We start from the raw sequence: 26,278 nt of genomic DNA on the forward strand, positions 1-26,278 counted from the left end.
GTGACTTGATGAGCCAATAAAGCCCCTTGGAAACGTTAGCCAGATCCCTGGCTTACAAAGTTCCAAGGTAGTCTTACTAGGTAAGTAAAGAAAATCACTTGCTGACAGGTGCAGAAAACCTCGGGATATTTGGGGGGCTTCCAGAAGAGGAATCCACCCAAATCTAAAGTATTGAAGGCAAGTCTGATAGTAGATATTTGACTTGGCCTCTGGCTTGGAGAGGTTTAAATTCAATCTAGAGATTCCTTATGAGAAGGTCCAGCAAAACAAGTTTTAAAGAATCTATAAGGTCGATTGCTATTCTTGCTGACCTTAAATAATTAGGGCAACTTTGTTAACATTGGACTTGTTTTTCAAATGCAGTAGTCTGGATTTGCTGTCTTTGGAAAGGAGGGTGATTTTAGAGAGAAAAATTACGTTCTAATAATTAACCTTTGTGGATGTTAAATTCTAGTTCTGATTAACTGTTTCTGAATAATTGTTGTTTGCCTAAGCTAGACAACTTGAGGTAAACGTCAGAGAATTTGACACAATAGCTCATGTATAGACAAGCTTCGTGACAGGACCCCATGGGCATATGGTCACTTGAACAACTGAACAATAAGATGGACTCCCTGACAATTGTGTAAGCCAATGATCACCTTGACCAGTTCTATGTGGCTGGAATAACAAATCACTCCTTAAATGCCAGAGCATACCCCACTCCATGGTGCTAACTGTGAACTTGTGGAAGTAGTGGATGGCCCACTTTCCTTGTGACTGAATAGAGGATGGACTTGGGGACCCATAATCCCAGACCAGTCTTCTCCCACTTGTCAGTGATTCCTCTTACAAACTTAGGATAATGTTAAGGCCAGACATCAGGCAAAGAGGGCTTCTTGACCCCTCATTCTAACCTACTTTATTTAACTGTCCCTTGTATCTCAGCCCCATATATTAGAGAAGATGGGTCAAGGTGTTTATGCCACTTTGTCAGTGCCTATCAGGTTCTTCCTGATGTCTGACCACCATTCCTCTTGCTGTGTCCAAAGCCCCCTCCTCACAGATGCTGCCCTTAAAACTCATATTCCCAAGGAATAACTGAGCAGGCAGTGTGTGGAGAGGAGTGACAAGAATGGGAGGGAGGGAGAGTCTGCAGGGGGAAATCAAAAGTTGAAGAAGCCAGAGCAGAGGGAGTGAAAGGTATAAAACATTATCCACAACTCCACCAGATGGTTATAGAAATAAATAGGCCCAGTGAGGTGCGAAAACAGGAAGAGGGAGAGGAATGGGGAGCAGATAGCTTTTCTGTGGGAAAACAATGTGTGCAGGACACCACTTGCAGAGAAGCTGGTCCCAATGGGGTGGGGGAAGACTGAAGAGAGGTGAGGACTGCAACTTCAATTAGAGGAACTTATGGTCACCTAAGTAAGACCTTCTCAACAGTCTGAGCTGTCCCTCAGCACGACCAAGTAGGGCAGGGCCATTGTGAGAAGGACAACCACTACTCTTGAGCAAGCAAGTAAAATGTGTTATCCTAGCAGGAAGTGAGCTCAGGAAAGAGTGGGTATAAAAGCTGCAAGCTCCAGTCTCAGAGTCCTCTTACCCACTCCCAAGCCTTTCCTAATGGAGCCATTGCTCTGCAAGAGACGGAAACCAATGCTACCAACCTGTGCCAGGAGGAGAGAAGTAGGAAAAGTGGTCAAAAGAAGACCCTGCTAATGAAGGAGCTAGCTGAGGCTGCTGGGATACTGGCAGACTGCCTGCTCCTCACAGCCTGGGTTCACTTTAGCTTTGGAGCAGGGATGAGGGCAGAGGATAATGGGGAGGCGGTCTCTAAAGTCACTCAGGGGATATCTTCCCCGCCTGCAAAAGGCCAAAAGGCTTGACCAGGTCTCCCAGGAAGTACAGAGCCCAGAACACACTGAAACTGAGGTGGGAGGTGAGAAGGAATCTCTGTGACAGCAATCAGCCTCTCTCGTTGTGTATTTCTGTCTCCCATCTTTTCCCTAGTTTCTCACATCCTGGGGCATTATTTCAGAGGCCACTACCTTGATCTGTCTCCAGGTCTCTGGCAAAATCAAAGCTCTTAACACCTGTTTTGCTTGTGGACTCCTAGGCTGGAGAAGAGGGGGTAGGGTCCATCCTGAGGCAAGAAGAGGGCCCAGACTTCCCCACTTTCCAAGACAGGGTGAGATGGGAATTTGGACCCAAGAAGGAACCAATTATAGATTGAGTTGACCAACATGCCCCCTGTTGGGAAGGCTGTTATTCTCTTCCTGTTACTGATTTTATTATTATTGATCTTCAGGTTAAAAATTGAAATAACTCATAAAAACAGTAGGGTAGGGGGTGCATGGGTGGCTCAGTGGGTTAAATGTCTGATTCTTGATTTTGGCTCAGGTTATGATCTCAGGATTCTGAAATGGAGCCCTGTGTCAGACTCCCTACTGGACATGGAGCCTACTGGGGACTTTCTATCTCCCTCTCCCTCTGGCTCTACCCACCCTGCTCTTCTGCTCTCTTTCTCTCTAAAATTAAAAAAAAATAGTACAATAAGTATATTAGAGTGACCAACTGTATACCACATGCGGAAGTTATATAACAATTCTTTATCTCTGTGTTAAGCCCTGTGGAGAGAATATAAAAATATATAAGGTACAGTCTCCTGCTCCAGAAGCTTACAGGTGAGTGTGGGAGGAAGGGAGACATAAGGTAAGCACACTTGAAGACAGTGTGCAGAGACACAGCTATGGTAGATTGACACAAAAGAGTAGAGGAGGTCAGAAGAAATAAATTGCTTCTTACACTGATTATCCAGTTAGTCGTGGGCAGCAGGTAACATTTAAACTGGACTGTAATGATTGTGTAGGATTTCAGTAATTAGTGATTGGGAAGAAAGAATTCCAAAGAAAGACATAGCTACTGGGAAGGATTTCTTGACTTTGGGTATCACTTGATATTGAACTTCTGTTTATTATGAGAGAGTGAAATGCAAGGACCAGTGAAATTCAAGGTAAAAGTGCAAAAGCTGGAGGCTTTCTATAGGGAAGACAGGAGCCTTTGGTCCCTACCAGGGTATAACCCCTTAAGCAGTCATCTGGTCTCTCCTTAAAGCTTTTGAAAGATGTAACTTTCTAATATCCTGGACAGAGTTCAGAATTCCTATTTCATCCCACAACTTCCATAGCCTCCTCAATTAGTATATCACGTTATAACACATTTGATTAAGGGACAGTACCAACCAGAGGGGAGGGATGACAACTATGACCTTCCCAGTCCCATTCAGACCATCATATGAAGTAGGGGAAACAGAATTGGCCAAAGTCCAGACCCATGCAATGCTTGCTCCAGGGGAGCCCCTGAGGACTAGGCAGACCCCAGCAAGGGCACAGCAGGCATGTTTCCAAAGTCAGAAGAATGCCAGAACCTGCCATTATGACTGGCATGGGAAGCCTGGAGACAGGAGGGTGCCAGGACCCAACTTCTCCCTCTTCTCCAAATTGAATTTCCCCAGTCTAGGTGAGTTGCCAATTCCAAAGTTTTCTGATTTTCCATAGTGCTCACCTGAGGCCAGACACCTCTAATTGATCATCTCAGGCCAGTGCTTCTCAAACCTTAAAGACCATACAGATCGCCTGGGAACCTGTTAAAAATGCATATTCTGATTCAGTAGGTCTGGGTTGTGGCCTAAGAATCTGTATTTCTACAAGTTCCCAGGTGACATCCATGCTGCTGATCCATGGACCACAGCTGAAGAGCAGGGTCTAGATGACCGTAGCAGTTGCACAAGTGGTCTCCCAAGAAGAGTCTATCTGCCCACATCCTTCTGTCTGTCTATCCTCCAGATGGCGATAATCATATCTCATCCCTTCCTGATTCAGGAATCTTGCTCCAGGGCACAATACACAATACAAACCTGGCCGATAAATTCCCTTCAAATGTGAAAAAACACATTCCTCAGAAGAGTCACATTCTTTCATGACTCTTAAAGGTCTATGTAGCCTAGAATCACTATCCCATTTCTTTCCAGCTCACCTGCCCCCCTTTTTTCCCCCCAAATTACTCCATAGACAACCTCCTGCGGGAAGTGTGTCTTGACCAATATCTCTCTCAGTTTCTACTTATAGCTTCCTTTCCGAAGTAATGATGCTTCAAACCCTATCCAGTTCCTAATTTTCTCCTGTTTCAGTCCACTTTTATTCTCATTTGGGGTGAATTCTCTCTCCCCAAAGAATCTTAGATGCTCTCACAAGGTTTTTGCACCAGCCTTTCAAAAAAGCATCTAAAGGAGTAGGTAAGTATATGGATAACCTGGCCTCCTCAGGCTTCCCTGGAGTCATCTACTCCCTCTTAGGAAAATGAAAAATTCCATAAGTAAGAAAGTAGCTTCTTATCCCTCCCCCTCAGCGCAGGGCCCATACTTAAATACAATAGAAAAACACTGGCCCTACTAGGCCAACTATAAAACTCTGACTACATCAAAAAGATGCTTATTGTAATAGCGCAAGCTGGAGCCAGTCTTGTCTTCTGGGATTCCCTGGCATCAGGTAGAACTGGTGGAGTCGCCTATCAATTTTACTACTTCTGGCCCCTCCCCAAATCTCAGAATAGATGGAGCAGGAACAGGGGAGTTCATGTCGGGCATTCTCCTTCCCCAGGTCTATATATTCCCTATTGCTCTTTGAATAAGCAAACCTGTTCTTACTGTTGGGTCTAGAGGAAATGCAGAACCTTCTCCTGGCCCCAACCAAGATTCCACTCTGATGGAACAGACAGGATAGGTCCAGAATTCAGGCATAACCACAGAAAGGCAAAACTAGATGTGCCTGGGTACAGGTCAAGATGCAGGGCACAGATCTAGATATAGTTCTGGATGGAGAGAAATGCTCTTTGTCAAGTAAGTCTCCCAGAAGATAGTTTTAAACAAGTAGCACAGTGATATCCTGAAAGGAAGGAGAGTTTTCTGTACCAAAGAAATGTGTAAGGCTCAATTCAGTTGAACATGGATTTAGAAATGCTCATTATGTGCCTGTCTCCAGGTGGATGCTCAGGGGAGTGAACAAGATAGCCTAACATATGCTCTACAGTCAGGTAAAAAAACTAAAAAATACTAAATAAATAAATAAATAAACAATAAATAATTAAATAAATAAAGACACATAACTGTAGTATTTTATTTTTTTTTATTTCAGCTTTATTGAGGTATCATTGACATATAAAATTGTAAGATATTTAACATGTACGTTGTGGTGAGTTGATATATATATATATAGTATGTGAAATTATTCACTATGATTTCTCCACTGTGAAAGGATTAATGATTCTATTTTAATATAAATGTTTCATTATGAGGAAATTGTTCAAAGGGCGCCTTCATTTCCCCCGTTTCATCTTTACATGTTGAGGGCTTCAGCTGGATTCTTGGTTCAATGTGAGATCCCTTGAGCATAAGCATAAGGATCACCTAGGTACTTGTTAGAAGTACAAATTCTGGGCCCCGCCGAGACCTACTGAATTCCAAATGCTGGCAGTGGGGCCCAGCAATCTGTTTTATCACAAGCCCTCCAGGTGAGGTGACACCAGCTGAAGTTTGAACATCACTTAGCAAAGAACTATTCCTGGCCTCTCTCCACCCTCAGCCCCCCTCATTGTGACCTTGATGAGTGGGTTGAAGAGATAGCACTGAGGATGCCCAGTTCAGCCTCTTCCAGTTTGTTGTTGATTTCCTTTTTTTTATCCAGAACCAAACTGACCACTTGAGACATGCATTCCAACCTGTTCATACAGAAGAAAAGCAAATAAAAACAAGTTCTCTCCTTGCTGGGAGGTAGGAGGTGCTCAACATTACATGTGATGACTAAGTCTGTTTAATTTAGTGATATGGGATTAGCAAGCCGATGAGGCTGCAGATCTAAAGCTGACATTTTAGTCATCTCTCTCTATGTCTTGGTTATCAATTAGTTCCAAACACAGGCAGGGAAAATTGGGTGGTATTTATTGGACCTCTATAGCTCCAACAATGGGTAGTAATTAAAAGTGGGCAGGATGCAGGTACAGATTGCATGCAGTAAACAGACCTAGTTGAGGGGTGCCTGGGTGGCTCAGTCGTTAAGCGTCTGCCTTCGGCTCAGGGTGTGATCCCAGCGTTCTGGGATCGAGCCCCACATCGGCTCCTCCGCTATGAGCCTGCTTCTTCCTCTCCTACTCCCCCTGCTTGTGTTCCCTCTCTTGCTGGCTGTCTATCTGTCAAATAAATAAATAAATAAAATCTTTTTTTAAAAAAAAGAGAGAGACCTAGTTGAGAGAATAATAGGACAGAAGAACAGAGGTAATCTTAGAACTTTTTAAGTAAATGTAACTTTAGAAATGATCAGTTGTGACTTCTAGTGTTATAGGTAAATAAGCAGAGCATGGAAGGAACTGAGTGGTTTGCTCAAGGTCACATTGCTAGTTAGTGGTGCAAACAAGACCAGGACCCAGACATGTGGCTCTTAGCTGTGCACTTTCTGAGCAAGTGGGCCAAAGCAGACAACAGTAGAGAAACTATTTAAAGTCCAAGAATGCAGATATCGCCAAGAAGAACCAACCCCAGGGATTTTCAGCATGAGTAGTGGGTTCAAAGCCAAAGTGCTCTGTGCTCAGAGGAAATCTCTGGCTCCAGTCCACCTGTGCATGCTCTGTTGTCCCCTCACATAGTCACAGCTCAAGCTACACAGCCTGCTCAGTGTGCTCGGAATGCTGCTTCCTTCTCCTGTGCTTTTTCTCCTGGTGTTCTCTCTGCCTACAATCTCTCCCTGCCGCACACATGGGGCAAAAACCTACCTGTCCTTGAAGAGAGCCAATTCAAATGCCATTCACTACAAAATCTTATCTGATTTCACCACTCAACCCTCACCACTGCTCCAGCCACAGATGGTCATCCACCACTCTGAATTCCTAAGACACTTTATTTGTATGTTACTTATGACAACACTTTTTACCCTTTACTTCAGCTGTGCTTTACCCCTTGTTCTAGAATATAAAGTCCTTAAGGACAGGGGCTGTATTTCCACTTTTTTTGGTTTTCTGTATTTTTTTTAATTAAAGTATAATTAACTACAGTATTGCTATATTACTCTTAGGTGTACATTGTAATGTTTCAACATTTCTGTACATTTCTCAGAGCTCATCAAGATAAGTGCACATTTAATTCCCTTTATCTAATTCAGCCATCAACCCCCCACCTCCCCTTTGGCAGCCACCAGTTCATTCCCTCTATTTAAGAGTCTGGGTGGGTGTTTTGTTTTCTTTTTTTTGTCTCCTTTTTTTCCCTTTGTTCATTTATTTTATTTCATAAATTCCACTTGTAAGTAAAATCATGTGGTATTGTCTTTCTCTGACCAAATTATTTTAGCATTATTCCCTTTAGGTCCATCCATGTTGTTATAAATAGAAAGATTTTTCTTCTCAATGGCTGATTAATATTCTACTCTCTATATAGACCTTACCTTCTTAAAGATTATTTATTTATTTGACAGAAAGATAGAAAGACACAGAGAGAGGCAACACAAGCAGGGAAAGAAGGAGAGGGAGAAGGAGCTTCCCGCCAAGCAGGGAGCCCAATGCGGGTCTCAATCCCAGGACCCTGGGATCATGACCAGAGCTGAAGGCAGATGCTTAATGACTGAGCCACCCAGGTGCCCCTAGACCTTATCATCTTTATCCATTCATCTATTGGTGGAAACCTGTGTTGCTTCCATATCCTGGCTATTGTATATAATGCTTCAATAGCCATAAGGCATGCATATTATCTTTCCAAATGCATGTAAGTAAGAAGGTTTTGCACAATGAAGGGAACCATCAACAAAACAAAAAGACTACTAACTGAATGGGAGAAGATATTTGCAAGTGATATATTTAATAAGTGCTTAATATCCAAAATATATAACAAACTTATACAACTCAACACCAAAAAATCTATTTATAAAATGGGCAGAGGCCAACAGACACATGAAAAGATGCTCAGCATCACTAATCATCAAGGATATACAAATTAAAAATACAATGAAATACCACCTTACACATGTCAGAATGGCTAAAATCAAAAAGACAAGAAATAACAAGTGTTGGCAAGGATGTGGGGAAAAAGGAACCCTCATGCACTGTTGGTATGAATGTAAATTGGTGCAGCCACTATGGAAAACTGTGTGCAGGTTCCTAAAAAAATTAGAAATAGAATTACCATATGATCCAGTATTTTCACTACTGGGTTTTATTCAAAGAAAACAAAAACACTTTGTCTAGTTCCTTTAATAATAATTTTTTTTAAAGCCAGTAAGCCCCAACAGACACGACTGGAAAGCAGAAAAGTTAAAAGAAAGAAAGAAGAAAGAAGAAAGAAGAAAGAAAGAAAGAAAGAAAGAAAGAAAGAAAGAAAGAAAGAAAGAAAGAAAGAAAGAAAGAAGAGGAGAAAGAGCAAAGACACATTCTTTACACCACAATACAGAGCTGGGTTAGTGTTCCCCCACCAGATCTCATGGGAGACCTAACATTCCATGAGCTCAAGAGTACTCTCCATTATTGTGCAGGTGACCAGACCACATTCAGGTAATACACTGTCAAAGCAAGTATATACTAGGACTGCTGAGTTCAAGGTCTACAGTTTTGGCCCAAACTTAAGTGGATTTTTCCAAATGACTGTGCTGGATCCCATACCCAAAGTAGAGCGCAAACCCACTGAGTATACAGACACCAAATCTCAGCCAGGTTCCAGTTGCCAACTGCATCATAAGGCAAACATTCACAAAGATGCTCAGGAGTGGGAGGAGAGGCAGAGCAGGGACCTTAAAGGGAAGGCGGGTGGAGCTCTGTGGCTGTCTCCAGATGACCCCAGTGATCCCGGTGATGAGCACCAGGAGCAGCACGACCACTGTGATGGGACCTGGGTCTCCAGAAAGCAGACCTGGCCAGTGGGCCAGCACCAGGCAGAGGAGAGTCAGCAGCAGAGCAAGCACTGAGGAGCAAACATAGACAACCTGGCCAGAGAGTGGAGTGGGGGTGCGGCTGCCTGGAAAAAATAGTCCCTGTAGAGTCAGCTTCTCTGCTTCAGGTCCATTCTCCTCCTGTACCTGTGCCTCATTTCCTCCATTCTCCTCCCGCACCTGTGCCTCATTTGCCCCATTCTCCTCCCGCACCTGTGCCTCATTTCCCCCATTCTCCTCCTGCACCTGTGCTTCATTTCCCCCATTCTTCCTTTCAGGCTGATACCTAAGGATGAGAACACAAGTAGCCACCAGGGAGTGAGTAAGCAGAATCCCAACTAACATGAAATCCACCAGATCAATGAGCTCAAAGAGGAGTATCATGATTGCTGCCATAATGCCTGAGACGACAATGGCCATGACGGGGATGTCTTTGCTGGTGTGGGTCCTAGCAAGAACATGGAACAGGAGGCCATCTTTTGCCATCACAGAGATCATCTGATGGGTGGAGAAAATGTTATTCAAGATGGTGGTAAAAACAGTAAAGAGGCCTCCAGTAGCCACAACATAAGAAGCAAGTTTCCAGTCAATATGCAGAAATGCTTCAGGCAAGGGGATCCCAGGATGAATCTGGTAATAAGGCACCATAAGGGTAAGTGCTGCAGAGACACCAAAATATATCAAAGAGCTGATGAGCAGTGAAATCACAATGCCCATGGGGATGGAACGCTCAGGATTCTGGGCTTCTTCAACTCTGGTAACAATATTGTTGAAACCTATAAATGCATAGAAACAGGTAGCTGCTCCCCGAAGAATCCCTGGGAAACCAAAAGGCACAAATCCTCCATAGCCCAAAGGGCCCAAGCTAGAGGTGCCATTGAGTCCAGCCTTTACATAGTCCTCTTCTGTGAGCTTCCAGTTGTGCAGGTCCCCCTTAATGAAGCCAGAGATGATGAAAAAACTGAGAACCAAAAAGCTCACCAACGTGACCAGTTTGGTAACCAGGATCGACTGCCAATCCCTCAGAGCCAGTATTCCAGTAAGCAGCAACACCAGGCCCATAGCAAAGAAGTCTGTATATTCTAGAAGTATCTGTGGAACATGCAGTAAAACGCTCCCATGGGCCTGAAAAAGCTGGTTCCCAATCAGATAGTCAAAAGCTAAGGTCCAAGCCAGGGCCACACTGGCTGTCCCAGCAACATAGGAGATGATGAAGTTCCATCCTGTGATGAAAGCCCAGAGTTCACCCATAGTGACATATGTGTAGAGATACGCGGAGCCAGAATAGGGAACCCGGGTACTAAACTCTGCATAGCACAGCCCAGCCAACGCACAAGATAGGCTAGCCACCAAAAAGCAGATCACAATGGCTGGTCCTGCTTGATTGCTGGCCACTTCTCCAGCCAAGAAGTACACACCAGCACCCAGTGTGTAGTTTACACCCAGGGCCACTAAATCCAGAGTGCTCAGTTTACTGGCAGAGGCAGTCTCAGCCACAGGTTGCTCCAGCTTACGTCTTCGAACCAGCTTTTGACCAAATCTGTGAAGTGCCTGACGCAGCATTCTAGCTGGAAGTGAAGAGGAATCTAGGATCGGAGACCTGTAGCAAGCCCAGGGAGCAGAGAGTGTGTGATCAGGTTCAGGGTAGCTGAGTTAAGTCTTGTTGGGTTGGGGCTGCCGAGTTCAGTTTCTCAGGCTTCAAATGTGCTACTTCTTATTTCTTCTGGTATGTGCTATCCCTCCATAATGCCTAGGTAAACAATAAATAATATGTTAAAAAAATAACCATGGCCTAAGTAAAAAATAAAATAATGCCTAAATAAAAAATAAACATGGTGTTCAACAAACCAACCAAACTCAGAAGTCCCATGTCACCTGTTGCAGCCCAAATATTACAGAAACTGACACCAAAGAACATTATAGACAAATCAACCCTGCATCCTCTCCCCCCAAGAAAAAGTGCCAAATAAATCCCAACAGTCTTCTTTTTTACACACCACATGACAGAATTCTGTCTGGGTTCATCTAACTCGTGTAGTTTCATGTACTAATTGAACTGTAAGACACAATGGGGCATGAATGCATTGTGCAATAATTCACATGTGGGTTGTGTGCACATTGCTTGAGCATGAGTTATGACACATTAATTCACAGACTAGCTATCTCGTTGCAATTTCAGACCCATTTTAAATATTGTCTGAGGTTAAAATACAAATACCGGTCCCTGGGCCTTAACACCCTTAGCCCCCACATCAGCTAGCCAATGTCAGATGGCAATTTGGCCCCCTTTCTCTTCATTCTGCGTCATCCATTCAGCTGTACTGATGGCCAAGAATGTGCAGTTCAGCCCTTTCCTTTATCCACCTAGGCCCATAGGGGTGCTGTGAACAGAGAGAGGGAGAAAGGGGCAGGGCTTTCACAACCACCTGCGAGAAGGAGAGGACCAAGCTGCCTGGGAAGGAAACACTGGAGGAATGGGGGCAGCAGCCAACCCAGGGTCCATGACTAAGAAGGGAGAGGAGCCAAGAAGGTGGTTTTGAGAATTCTGACATTCACTGAACCTCACCCAAAGCACCCAGGAAAAATTCACTACAGTTTTTATGTCCACGGTTATGAATATGTGATGGGCAGACAGAAAAGAAATGAGTCACCTAAGTAGCTCACAACCTAAACAATTCCTTCTGTCTCCTCCCTTTCTAGGTTCCAGGAGAGAAGGGAGCTCACTTCTGCAGACAGTCTCCTCACTGGCCACACTGTGCCCTATATACACCCTGCTCCATCTGTGATGTCAGCTGCCAGGGGCCCGTAGATTGTGCCCTGCTCTGTGAGTTGTAGTAAAACACTCACTTATAACTGTCTATTAATTGTTCACAGGGAGTTATTTTTAACTTGCTCAAACCATAGTTTGAATATGCCAAATATATTTTCTTAACGAAGGAACTAGTATGTGCTTCCTCTTGTCCCCTTCCTCCCTTGCTATTTTTCAAATGGACTCCTCCTCAACGGGAGCAAGGCTTTGGATAGAAAATTTACAACAATGCCCTGAAAATGAGTAGTGGAGATCAGAGAAAGCAAAGGCATGCAGCCCCCACTCTCCCCCCTACTCAGCCTTTGGTTGTGAGAGAATTTTAGGACATGTTGTCAAAGGTTTTTAAAGACAGAAAGATGAGCTCAAAACTGAACAGTCTTCTCCATGGATTATCAGAAGGCACACTTGGATTATTGGGTAAGACCTTACACCTCCATATCCATCAAGATTCCTTATTTGTCACTCACCAGTTCCAGTGTTATGATTTACCAACGAGCACCCAAGATAGATAAGAAGGATCAGTTCTTAACTCATGGAATCTTTCTATGCTATAAATCTGATTGAGGTGACCCCACCCACCCTCAGGCTTCAAACCCTGCAGTGGTTCCCCAGAACCCTTCCTTCATAATCTTTCCTTCCTTCATAATCTGACCTGTGCTTATTCCTTCTTCTTCATCCCCTGCACAGTTCCTGCACCAGCTGTGAAATTCGACACTCACCCTGTACCCTTGCCTCTAATGCCCTCTTGGCCCCTTCACTTAGCTAACCCTACTTCTCTTTCAGTTCTCAACTCAGCAGTTGCTTCCCCAGGAGGCTCCTCTGATGGTTATGCTGCCCTTCCTATGTGCTCTCATAGCACCGGGAGCTCCCCCATGTGCCATTGAGCCTAATATATCCAAATTCCAGGACCGTTGCCTGTCTCCTCTAACAGACTGTGAGGTAGGTGCTCAATAAATATTTCTAAAACAAATAGCAAACTGAGAGGAGAAAGCTGAAAGAGGCCATAATCCAGAATTCCTATATAATTCCCTTTGAGATACATACTTTGTAGCCAAGAAACCTTTATAAACCTGGATCAGGTAAAGATATACATGGTATCACCTTCCTTGTAGAAGGCAAGCAACATGGATAGTGTGAAGGGGAAAATAACTGTGATAAACTTTGACCACACATCATTCATGGCAAGTATGAGTGACACAGAGTCATAAAGAATTGTTTGCCTCTGAGGACACTTGTTTAAATATATGAGGCAAACAACCACCCACACCCAGTTAGAGAAGCCCTACTGTTTTGAAGGCATCATGCTCAGGCCCTATAATCCAGGTAGGATATCCTAAGGCAGAGGTTCTCATTTTGGGGGGCAGAGGCAGGCATAATGAAGACACCCGGGGACATTTTCAAACTTCAGATCTTCTCCCTCTGGAGATTCTTGTCCATTAGCACAGTACTTCCTCTGACTGCTGCAAACCACCCCAACTGACAAGAAATTGTCCTCAAGTTCAAGGGGAAGAAATTCTAAAATGTTTCTTCACAGTAAGGCAACACAGTTGAGTAATTAGAACTAAGGGTCTGTAGGTAGACTGCTCAGGTTCAAATCCCACCTCACATCTGATGACTCGGGACAAATTCGTTCACATCTTAGGGCTTCAGTTTCCACAACAGCGAAATGGGAGTAAAAGTAAATACCTCACAGGGTAGTTGTGAGGAGTAAGTGAAATGATGTCTGTAAAGTACGTAGCTCAGCACCTTGAAAACAATATGTACTTAATATCATCTAACTAATCCTTAATATTGGAATCTGATCTAAAGTCCTTAAACTTTGATAACCAGTCTTTATAAATGTCTAGACTCAAAATCTTCCACTAAAACTCGAGCCTGTTAGCTAGCCCTGATGAAAAAATGAAAACAGTTTTTTTCTATGCAATTTGCTTTTAAACTCTAAGGACTCTAACTAGACACCCTCATCCATGTTGGTGCTAAACACTTGGGGGTCCTAGACTTACAGACTTAGACCAGGCATTGAAAAATGCAACACTAAACACAATAATAATAATAATAATAATAATAATTAATAATAATAATATCTTTGCCTGTGGATACCTTATCTTATTTCTGGAAGGGGTAGTGTTGGGTGCCATAGAGGTAGGAACAATAAACACAATGGCTGAAATGCTGGATGTCAGCCCTGGCCCTTCCACGTAACTACACGAACTTGGAGAATTTGCTCAATCTCTCTAAGCTTCAGTTTCCTCATCCACAAGGGACTTTTCCTGACCTCTCTCACTGGATCAGCATATGAATTTAGTGAGGAGATAGAAACCATCACACACTGCTGGTGGGAGCATCACTGGGGCCACCATTCTGAAGCACAATCCCCCTGGAATTAAGAATGCACACACCCTCCCACCCTGCAATCCCTCTCTGAGGTACACACCCCAAGGAAACTCTCTCCTGAGTCCATAAGGAGCCCACGTGAGCGTGGCAGAAGTGGGAGCTGTGCCAGCATCTGTTCCTAGAGGAGTATATAAGTAAAATGTGCCGTGTGTGCACAATGAAATATGACACAGCCATCAGAGATAATAAAGTAGATTTTCATAGAGCAACTTGGGTAGAGCTTGGATACAGTGTTAGGTAGCAAAAGTGAATCAGGACGATGCGTATAGCACAATGCCATTTATGTACATTTAAAAAACAGCCAAAAAAACATTGTATATTTGTCAAAGATACACATATATCTATTAAAAATGTCATGACATTCCCCTTCTCACAATCTTCCACTGGTTTCCCTTTTCATTTAGACTAAAGCCAAAGTCTACATTTACAATGCCCTACAAAGTCCTACAGTATTTGTCACTGACCCAACTACCAATTCTGTTTCTCTCTCTTGCCACACATTTCTCTCTAGCCACTGGCCTCTTAACGATTCTGGCCTCCTAACATACCAGGCAAGACTCTACCTCAGAGCCTTTGTACTGGCTGCCCCCTATAACTGCATGACTGGTAGCCCAGATATCCACATGGTTGCTCCCTTCACTGCATTTGGTGAAAGGGCACATTTGCAGCACAGCCTTCCTGAATCACCCCAAATACAACTGCAATCCCCTCCTAACCATGCATAACAGAACTGATTCCCCTGCCTTTTTTTTTCCCATAGCACTTGTCACTATTTAAAGTACTATATGTTTTACTTATTTATTTGGTCATGATTTGTTCCCTTCAAAAGAATGTGAGCTCCATGAAAGCAGGACATTTTACTGTTTTGCTGTATTCCCCGCACCTACAACTGTGCCTGACCATACAGTCGGTACTGTATTTGTGGAGTGGATGAATGTATCTAAGTACACACACAGAACATGGACTGGAAGAGCATTTGTTAAGTACACTAACACAAGTGCCTCTAGTGAGGAGGGGAAATGAGAACAGAGATAAGGATGAAAGGGGAAAATGCATTGAAAAGAGGCCTGATACAATAGTTGCCAGCAATATACTGGTTCAGAAAAGAAAATACAAGCATTGTATAATAAACTTTATTTTCACTATCATAAAAGGTTCTCCCCGCCATGAAAATAAATAATAGCCTGGGGTAAAAGTGTTTTACTTGAGACTACTTTTTTCCATGAGTGGGTGACACAACACATTTAATAGATTGAAGGGGGAAAAATCATATAGTCATCTCAGTAGGTGCAAAAAATAATTTGATAAAAACTTTCATGATCCTCATTCATAGCAAAGTAGGGCCAGAGGTAAAAATTTTTTAACCTGATAAAGTCATCTGCCAAGAACCTACAGCAAGTTTCATATGTAAATATGAAACAGAAGCCCTCCCATCAAAGCTAGGCTAAGAGAGGATTGCCTTCTATGACAGCTATTGTTCAGCTACTTTCTACAGCTAATTTATTAGAAGCATCCTAGTCAATGCAGTAAAATCCATAGAAAAATAAGAAATGGAAAAGACGTGACCAAATGGCTGCTCTTTGCAGATGATGCATATACATAAAGGAAATTCAAAATAACCTATCATAAATAATAAGAAAATTCCTATCATGAATAATAAGAAAAAACCTATCATAAATAATAAGAAAATTACTAGATAAAATATTGAAAAATATAGTTACTAATAACTAGGTAATAAACTAGTAACATAGGATGACATTTCTCCTGGACAAAACGTGGGTGACAGGAAAATGAGTGGGAAATTGCCAATGTATACTTTTTTGAGCTTTGAGAATTTGTAACATGTATTAGCTATTCTAAAAAAATAAAATGCTTTAAAAGATTTAAAAAAAGAGCGAGAAAAGAAAAAAAAGAAAAGAAGAAAAGAAAAGAAAGAAAAGAAAAGAAAAGAAAAGAAAAGAAAAGAAAAGAAAAGAAAAGAAGAGGCCTGACAGGAAACAATGTGTCACTACGCCATGACTGAGGGAGGGACTGACTCCACTCTGAGCACTGCACGTTCAACAACGGAATTGTAGTAGATAATGTTGTGAGAGGACCTGGTACAGAGCCTGATAAATGGCAGGGTCCCAATAGATTTAAATTGAAGGGGAAACTAGAATCCTGTAATAGCCAGGATATGGAGAATACAAAGAAAAAACACCTGCTGGAAAGAGAGTTCAGGACAAGGAAAGATGGGGCACCCCTCCTACCAGTTTCCTCTGAGCTCATTTCCTTTTTCCCAATTTCTCTTTCTCCTTCAGCGCCTTCAGTTGCCTTTGGAGGCTCCTGCACTTGGCACTAAGGTCGCTTGTGCCACATTTCTCTGTGGGGAACCATCTCCAGCCACCTCCCTCCCAACAAAGGGTACAACACTAGTTCTTCACATTTTTTTAAATCACAGACCTCTCTGAGGTCGGTCACCTCAAAAAAATGTCATACACCCTTCTGAAGTCCATCCATGCATCCTGAGCAGGAATCCTGAGAGGAGGACCATCTGAATTGCAGGGTCACAGACTGGTAATGCTTTTGATAATTTCTGTTTTTCTCAATTGTGTTGTGCAGGGTGGACCTTGCTCTCTTCCAACTTTTACTGAAAATGAGGGAAAATGGGCCTACAGACAAAATAGGAAGATACCAGAGAAGCAACCCAAAGAACAAAACTTCTGGCAACTAAATAATCATATTTTATGACTCCAACAGAAGCAGGCAGAACAAACAAATGAACAAGCAAACTTACAGAAGAGAAAGCAAACTCATGATTGGGAATCTTGAGAGAGCCTACCACAAGTCCAGCTTATAAAATACAGAAAAACATCGTCCTTAATTGCCATATTCAGAAATGTCCTTTCTCCAAGAAATAATCTGTGATTATTCCAATGGTTTATATTCAGTCCAGACTTTCTGACCCAGCTGTCCAGCCCCAACCTAATTCTTCCCCTGCCCTCAAGCCCATCACCTGCTTCCTAACTCAGCTCCTCACATCCTGACTTACCCTTCTTCGGATGAGCCTTTGGACTGGGTAAGTTCCCTGCCCTGCCAGGGATGCCCTCCTCACTCCTTCTGTCCACTCTTGACACTCTAGCTCTTCTCAACCATATTCCACAACCTTTTTCCGCCTTGCATCTAGGAAGCCTTTCTTAAGCCATACTGACAGGACTGTGCATCCTGACTGATCCCCATCTCCAACTTTCCTCCCCTTCCCACCAGCACTTACAGCCCATCATGATGGTCAGCTGAAACTAATTTTCCCTATCAGCTGGTGTCTGGGGTGTGTTACTTAAATTCCTTTGTAGTCTCAAAGCCTCCAAGGGCTGGGCCAGGATCTATACGCCTCGTCATTCTGGATTCCACACTGCCATCTCCAACTACCACTACACAGCACAAGGATCTGCTCATAATTGCTAACAAGCAACCAAAAGAGGAATTTAAGAGAGAAAATGAATATAGATGTATTGATTGACTATTGCATCTTGAGATTCCTAGAAGAAGGGTTGTTTTGTTTTGTTCTTTTGGAAAGAGAGAAACGGTCAAACAGAGATATAAACAGGAGACTAGAACATTCACCATCATTATTTCAAGAACATTTCCTGAGGACATTTCCAAATGAGGGCCCTGGGTCTGTGATTCTCAATTTAATTAGGAAACAATCTCCCAAAGGAGGTGTTTGCTCAGGGGAGGTGCTTCAGGAAATGCAGACATGGGCCGGGGAACATGAAGCCAGCTTTTATGAATTCCATAAGGGCCTAGCTCATCCTCCCCTCCTTCCTGCTCCCTGTGTTTCTCTCAGTCTCTGAGCTCTTCCAAACTCTAAAACAAAAGTTCCATCCCATACGTCTCAGAAGAATATCTGCGAAATCCAACAATCCACCCACAAAATTTCAGGCTATCTGGCATTCCCAACCAGCCATACCCACTCTTGTCTGTCTTCCTTTGTCTCTGAGAAGGGTACTGCCCTCACTCTGGAACTTTTCTTTTCAAAACATTTTTCCAGGGCAGTAACTTCCACTGGTTTCCATGGTAGGTAGTGAACACGCCTACCAATCAGGAAGTTGGCCTTGTGGCTCCTCCTGAATGACTTCAAATATAGTTTGGATATGAGTTGTTTTGCTAGAAGTTTGATAAAGACTTGAGAGGAAGGCTAACGAGGCTGTTCAATAATGGTTTTGAAGTTCTCAAAGTTCCAGAACTGTGGACTTTATACAACATCTCTAGAGATTATAGCAATCCCTCTATATCTAAGCATAGGTCCTTCCTGATCCCAAATTGTATAAATACTCTCTTCCTCCTTAAAATTTCCAGACAGTGAAAACTCCAGAGCCAATGAAACCACTGGCTCCCAAACATACAAGTATAACGATTTTGGATAGCTGAGCTTCCCCAGAGTTTCTGAAGTCCTAACTCAAACAGCCCTGAACCTCTGGTAGGGGACAGTCAGGAATACAAGGGTAGAGGCTTTGAGTTCACTGCCAGAGTTTGAAGTAGTAGTAAGTGTGGTGCATGTGTAACCAACACGTCCAACATGGAAACAATTCAGAATATGTATGAAAAGGTAAACAGAACAAAAGCCACCATGAACACTGGGGCTGAGTCTCACGTATGAGGGTTAAAAATATATATATAGTTCACAAAATCAAATAAAAATGGAATTTTCCCATTTTCTCTTTCTGTTTCTGCCTTCCCTAGAAGTCTATATCAAATTGTCTTTCATTACTCATTCAACAAATACACTGCTCTCCATTTATTTAGTACTATGGATAAAGAAAAGCAAAACACAAACATCGCTCTACTCAAGTTGCTTACATTCCTGCAATAGGAAGCAAAAAATAAACACATTAGGAATAAGAATATGTATTGTTTCAGATTTGCAATCATTGCTGCAGAGAAAAGTAAAGCAACAAAAAAAGACCCACTCAGAGTGGATGTTGTGATTTTACAATTTGTGGTCTAAGACAGCTTCGCCTTCACACTGTTGTGCAACCATCACCATCATCCATCTCCAGAACTTGTTCATCTTCTTCAGCTCTAACTCTGTATCCATTAAACAATAGCTTCCCATTTTCCCCTCACAGCAGCCCCTGGCAACCACCATTCGACTTCCTGTCCCTATGAATTTGACTAATCTAGGTACCTCATGTAAGTGGAATCATACAATAGTATCCTTCTGTGACTGGCTTATTTCACTTGGCATAATGTCTTCAAGGTTCATCCATGTCATAGCATGTGTCAGAACGTCCTTCCTCTTTAAGGCTGAATAATATTCTGCTGTGTGTATATCCAACATCCAAGTTATCTGTGTATTCACTGATGGGCGACTGATTACTTTACCTCTGGCTGCTATGAATACAGGTATACAAATATGTTTTTGGGGGCTCCTGGGTGTCTCTGTCGTTGACCATCTGCCTTCGGCTCAGGTGATGATCCCAGCGTTCTGGGATCAAGCCCCGCATCGGGCTCCCTGCTCAGCGGGAAGCCTGCTTCTTCCTCTCCCACTCCCCCTGCTTGTGTTCCCTCTCTTGCTGCCTCTCTCTCTGTGAAATAAATAAAATTTAAAAAAATATATCTTTTTGCTTCTGCTTTCAGTTATTTGGGATATATACCCAGAAGAGGGACTGTTGGACCATATAGTGATTGTATATGTAATTTTTTTTTCAAATGACCATACTGTTTTCCACAGGGACTGCACATTTTACATTCCCACCAGCATGCCCAAGTGTCCCAATTTCTCCACATCCTCACCAGCACTCGTTATCCTCTGCTTTTGTTTTTTTTTTAATAGCAGCCATCCCAATGGTGTGAAGCGGTACTTGGCTGTTTTGAAGAAATAATAAGGAGGCCTGTGGGGCCAAGACACAGTGAGTGAGGGGGAAGCTGTAGGGGATGAGGTCAGAGAGAGCAGGAAGCTGGAACCTTCACATAGGGTCTGAGAGTCACTGTGATTTGGCCATTACTCTGGGTATGATGGAAACACTAGAAAACTGAGAGTTTCACATGATGTGTACCGATTTTCATGTTCTCTGAGCTAAGTATTGGGTTCTCATACTAAGGAAAGGCCTCCTCCAGAGTTTGAAAACAAGGCTTGGAGACGGGTTTTGCAGAGCTCTCAACAGATGTCTGCTGCTTCTGACAACACAATAAGGGGTGAACAAACTGTGCTTCCATCTGCCTCCCTCTCTAGATGCCAAAGATGGCATACAGCCACCCATGGGACAATGACACGACGATTGCTTTCACTGAAGCTGTTTGCTTTCTGGATTATGTCTAGACAGGATTCCATCTTTTAAAACTCAAACAAAAATCATTTTAGTACCGTTCACTATTTTAGGTTATTCCCCCCAGTATTGTGGATAATCAAGAGCTGACACGGAGATAAAGGGCGCTTTTTCTGGAACCTAGTAAAATTAAGGACTGCAAAGACAAGGATAGGTAGAGTCTTGGGAAGGGGAGAGGAGCCATGTGAATCAGGCCCTTGCAAGTTGCAAAATTAAATAGATGCCTCAAGCACCAGATGCCTCAGGAAGGACTGTCAGTAATGTCTGAGATGCTCAGTGCTGGAGAGAGAAAGGCCCCCCAAGGGAAGCCTGAACACATTTCTGTGAGGCATAACCTTACTGCCCTGGGCGACAAGGATGAAGGCTTCTATATTCAAATAAGAAGTCCAGGAGTTATACAGTTTCTCAACAACAAATAATCCGGAGTGAATGGCTGCCCAAACACAGAATATAAATATTAGAAAATGTACACTTACATGCATGCACGGGGGTGGTGGCAGTTGGAGGGTAGAGAAGGAGAGACTTACAAACTGAGGGCTTCAGAGGGGAGGGGAATGGGGGATTGGGATAGGCCAGTGATGGGTATTAAGGAGAACACATATTGCATGGAGCACTGGGTGTTATACGCAAACAATGAATCATGGAACACTACATCAAAAACTAAGGATGTACTGTATGGTGACTAACATAACATAAAAAAAATTTGTTTTAAAGAAAAAAAAGAAAATACAAAAATAATATATACATATAAAATAAAAGTATATAAACTTAAAAAAAAAAGTAGAGACTTAGGGGGCTGTCCCCACTGGGAAAGGGGGTGAAACAGAAATCCATTTTCACCATGTCATTCAAAGGATTCAAATAGGAGCCAGGGGAGGGAAGTATAATAAAATCTGAAAACCTAAATAACTAATTTCTCTCAGCAAGGAAACAGGCCATGTATTCCCAACTTTTGTGTGCTATGTCTCTTTCCAGCTGAGGACCACCTTATTCATCATCTTCCCTCAACATAGTATGATCGACACCCACCCCCAAGGTAAAGAGACTGCTCAGCCTACCTCATGTCATATTCTTTATCTCATTTCCTTTCTCTGTGGGCTCTTTACAGATGTCCTGGGTTACCTTTAAGCCTTCAAACATGTATATAAAAATGATACTAGAATATAGGAGAAGGTTGCTCTTTCTCTTGTCCTCAAGTAGAAAAATAATAGAGCTAAGTAGCAGTGAACATCGTATGTCATTCATTCATTCATTCACTCATTCATTCAATAAATATTAAGCACCTTCTAAATGCCAGTCCTAGTGCTTGATGCTATGTATACAATGGAGAGGAAAAATATATGTCCCCTGCCTACGTGGCACTAATTGTCTTTAACAATGCTCTTATATAATATTCCTCCCCAAAATGTGTAACCTGAATCTAATGACAAAAAAGGATCAGTCTGGGTCTATTCCTAGATATCTTATGATTTTTGAACATCTGTACTCTGAAAACTATAGAACACTTATGAAAGAAATTAAGGAAGACACAAAGAAATGGAAAAATATTCCACGCTCATGGATTGAAGGAAAAAAATTGTTAAAATGTCTATACCAGCCAAAGCGATCTACACATTTAATGCAATCCCTATCAAAATACCACCAGCATTTTTCACTAAAATTTGTATGAAACGAAAAAAGACCCCAAATAGCCAAAGCAATCTTGAAAAAGAAAAGGAAAGCTGGAGGCATCACAATTCTGGACTTCAAACTATATTACAAAGACATAGTCATCAAGACAGTATGATACTGGCACAAAAACAGACACATAGATCAGTAGAACAAAATAGAAGTCCCAGAAATGAACCCACAACTATATGGTCAAATAATCTTTGACAAAACAGGAAAGAATATTCAATGGAAAAAAGGCAGTCTCTTCACAAATGGTGATGGGAAAATTGGACAGCAACATGCAGAAGAATGTAACTGGACCACTTTCTTACTCCATACACAAAAATAAAGTCAAAATGGATGAAAGACTGAAATGTGAGACAGAAAACCATCAAAATCCTAGAGAACACAGGCAGTAACCTCTTTGACCTCAGGCATAACAACTTCTTACAGACAAGTGTCCAAGGCAAGGGAAAAAAGCAAAAATGAATTATTGGGACTTCATCAAGATAAAAAGCTTCTGCACAACAAAGGAAACAGTCAAAGAAACTAAAAGACAACCTATGGAATGGGAGATGATATTTGCAAATGGCATGCCTGATAAGGAGTTAGTATCTAAAATCTATAAAGAACTTATCAAACTCAAGAACCCAAAAATAAATCATCCAGTTAAGAAATGGGCAGAAGACATGCACAGACATTTCTCCAAAAAGACATACAAATGGCCAAGAGTCACATGAAAAATGTGACATCACTTGTCATCAGGGAAATTATTTGACATCACTTGTCATCAGGGAAATACAAATCAAAACCATGATGAGATACCACTTCACACCTGTCAGAATAGCTAAAATTAGCAACACAAAAAACAACAGGTATTGGCAAGCTTGTGGAGAAAGGAACGCTCTTGCACTGTTGCTGTGAATGTAAACTGGTGTAGCCACTCGAGAACAGTGTGGAGGTTCCTCAAAACGTTAAAAATAGAATCACCCTATGATCCAGCAATTATACTACTAGGTATTTACATAAAGGATACAAAAATACTGAATCAAAGGGGCACATGCACCCCAATGTTTATAGCAGCATTATCAACTATAGCCAAATTTTGAAAAGTGCCTGAATGTCTAACCACTGATAAAAAGATGAAGAAGATGTGGTATCTATATACAACGGGATATTACGCAGCCATCAAAAAAATGAAATCTTGCTATTTGCAACAATGTGGATAGAACTAGAGTATATTATGATAAGTGAAATAAGTCAGTCATAGAAAGATAAATACCACATGATTTCACTCATGTGTGGAATTTAAGAAACAAAACAGGTGAACATAAGGGAAGGGGAAAAAAGGAGAGAGGGAAGCAAACCATAAGAGAATCTTAATGATAGAGAACAAACTGAGAGTTGCTGGAGGGATGTGGGTCGGGGGTGGGCTAAATGGAAGATGGATTTTAAGGAAGGCACTTGTTGTGATGAGCACTGGGTGTTAGACGTAAGTGATGAATCATGGAATTCTACACCTGAACCCAATTTTACCACATGTGTTAACTAACTAGAACTTAAATACAAACTTGAAATTAAAAAAAAAATGATCAGTCTACAAAACAGTTTTCCACAGAAAGCTGACTTTCTATAAAACAACTGGCCTCTGCTGTTCAAAAATGTCAATGTTAGGAATGGCAGGCTGAGGAAATGTTGCAGATTAAAGGAGAATAAAGAAATACGACAATGAGATGCAATGCAGAACCCAGTTTGCGCCTGTTCAGAGAAACATTTTACTATAAAAATTTGGACAATTAGTAAACTTTGAAGAGATCTTACTTTATACACACATGCACACACACACACACGTTATACCCCTTTTTCTCTTTTTGGATCATATCACTATATTTTTTAAAGTTATTAACAAATATGGACTTGACATAAGGAATAATGAGCATTGCGAACATGCTATTAGTATAGGAAGATCAACAGAGAAGATAAAGGATTGCCTTTCTATTTTAGTCTCAAAACAAAACCCTAAATATGTCCAGAAACAAGGGGTTGACAACACAGGTTTTAAGGACTTTATTCAGGTAAATTATATAAAAATTTGGTATAAATCCAAGGAATTCCAACTGAAATCATTGGTTTCAGATATTTGGGGATTACCAATCGAGAACTCAATTCAATTCAACTGACATGAAGTCACATACACACTAGCGCCTTGTCCACACCACCTCTACCTGGCAGGTTCCTGTGATTTGCAAATCCTGCATATCCAGGGCCAGCCTCCTGCCATACTCATTGGTCCACCTTCCTCCTGGTCCATAAAATTGATAAATCTCAACCATGAGATGCTCTCACCTCTCACTCAGATTCACCCAGAAGCCATCAGAGAGTGCTGCCCTTCCTTGAACCAGGATGACACCCTAAATCACAGTCTTCCCGAATACTACATTGCCCCACGTGACTGAAATGGGAGTACTCTCTATTGTCCTTCTGGAAAATGACACTTTTCTCAAGTCTTAAACAAACACTCACACACACACACACACACACACACACACACACACACACACACACAATACCAACCAGACCTGCAGTTTCCTGCTCTCTATCAAATCCAAACTTTTAGATTCTATTTATAATCTTATTTATAAGTCTTTCTTTTTTATAATCTATATTTATAAATATTTCTTTTCACTGTTTTCTTCCACTTTCCTACTATTAACCTTTTCTGTGGCAACTGATTGAACAGGACAAATCTTTCCCCACACACCCACATCTTGATGGTATTAACATCACCCCTCACATACTGTCCCACTCTGCCCAGAACATGCTCTTTCCAGACCCTGTCAACATGACTGTACTTCCAGAATTGGCTTAGTCACACCTACAGATAGATATCCAATCTCTCCAGTATGTTCCACTTGCTCCCTTCTCTCCCCTCATTAATGTCCAATAGCAGAACTCAGGGCATAGAATTCTGCCCTGGGAGAAATCCCAGTTAGTGAAGAGGATAGAGGAGTAGTAGGTGGTGAGGTGGAGCCCAGGAGCAGAGCTTCCGCCTGAGGATGCTTTCAGCTTGCCTTTCCCTCCCCACCTGAAGCCTGAGGTACGAAGAGTTAACTGGCCACAGCCAAGGAAGTACCCCAGGATCTATAGCCAGCTTGGCAAAGTGAGAGATCTGACACAAGAACTGAGGTCTCTTTCACCACAAGTTTCTTTCACCACAACAAAGTGAAAATACAAGGGAAGTAAGCACAGACAAAGTTCATTATCTGTGACATTTATGATTTGCTCCAGTGTCATGCCCATGATGTGTGACAACTTAAAAGGCAGACAATACAGAGTTTTATTACTTCCACTGCTTTACATTACTTGGGAAAGAAGCCATGTAATGCTTTGGCATCAGGCAACATGACATGATTCTCGAACTGCAATAATTACATATAAGGCTAGCCTGCAGAAGGGAGGAGTGTACAATAGTCGATTGATTGACTGGTGTGTAGAACAGGATATTGCTTATTTCAGGATAGGGAAGTGTCCATGAAATGCCCTTATACTGTAAGATCCGAGAGAAAAGGTATTTCTGTATTTGCTACCATTTTTCATGTACTGTCTGTAAATAACTATACAGATGGGTTCTGTGTAGAATGGGTCGGGTTTGAAGTAAGAAATTGGATGTCTTCTCAGGTAGAACCAGATGAAGTTTCTAAGTGAGAAAGACTGGATTCAATCTGTTAAAGATCAGATTTGAACTAAGTATACATGAATACAAAGGCAAATTCCAAATTAGAAAATTCAGGTAAACATCGATTCTTTGTGCAAAAGAACTCAAGCAAAAACACTTTTCTTCCCACTAATTTATCGACATCACCATCGTTAACCCCCAATCATCACATACCCTGTTACACACAGCATAAGACAATGGTGGCATACATAGATTCCCCTCTCTAAGAATTTACGATTTAGTGCATTTCATGAACACCTCTCCATATGCCAAAATAAGTAAAATATACATAAACTGTGAACCAGGAAGGGTATTCCTAAGTAAGAAATGAACAGTCCCGGCAAGGACCGGTCAAGATCACAGATAACTTTCTAGTCAGTGAAAGGTAAGATTATTAAGGACCAAATTTTCAGTGCTGGCAAGACTGGTGAGAATCTTCTGTGAACCATGGGTCAACCTG

At 42.0% G+C, this 26,278-nt stretch overlaps 1 protein-coding gene and 1 pseudogene across 4 annotated transcripts in view; both read right to left on the reverse strand.

Annotated features, from left to right (window-relative positions):
• The window catches only part of LOC123781731 (cationic amino acid transporter 3 pseudogene), a 187,530-nt pseudogene that overhangs the window by 124,798 nt on the left and 36,454 nt on the right, over positions 1 to 26,278 (reverse strand). Inside the window, exon 1 of one of the 2 annotated variants that reach the window (XR_015721622.1) lies at positions 10,543 to 10,678. The exons of the other annotated variant lie outside the window; for it this stretch is intronic. The product of XR_015721622.1 is annotated as a cationic amino acid transporter 3 pseudogene, transcript variant X1 (transcript). Of the gene's footprint in view, positions 1 to 10,542; positions 10,679 to 26,278 lie in introns of those variants that run through there. 2 annotated transcript variants of the gene reach the window in all.
• Positions 7,260 to 10,549, reverse strand: LOC123801690 (cationic amino acid transporter 3-like). Of its 2 annotated transcripts, XM_045811883.2 has the most exons (2): positions 9,156 to 10,549; positions 7,260 to 9,089 (listed from the first exon to the last, which is right to left on the reverse strand). In XM_045811883.2, the coding sequence occupies exons 1-2, from the start codon at positions 10,503 to 10,505 to the stop codon at positions 8,637 to 8,639; spliced, it is 1,803 nt and encodes a 600-aa protein (XP_045667839.1). In that variant the 5' UTR covers positions 10,506 to 10,549; the 3' UTR covers positions 7,260 to 8,636. The 2 variants fall into 2 exon arrangements, with proteins under 2 accessions (XP_045667839.1, XP_045667837.2); XM_045811881.2 differs by having other exon boundaries at positions 7,260 to 10,549.

This window comes from Ursus americanus, chromosome 25 (assembly GCF_024610735.1).
Source record: "Ursus americanus isolate L20-20 chromosome 25, mUrsAme1.1.p, whole genome shotgun sequence".
In the NCBI taxonomy this organism is placed as follows: domain Eukaryota; kingdom Metazoa; phylum Chordata; class Mammalia; order Carnivora; family Ursidae; genus Ursus; species Ursus americanus.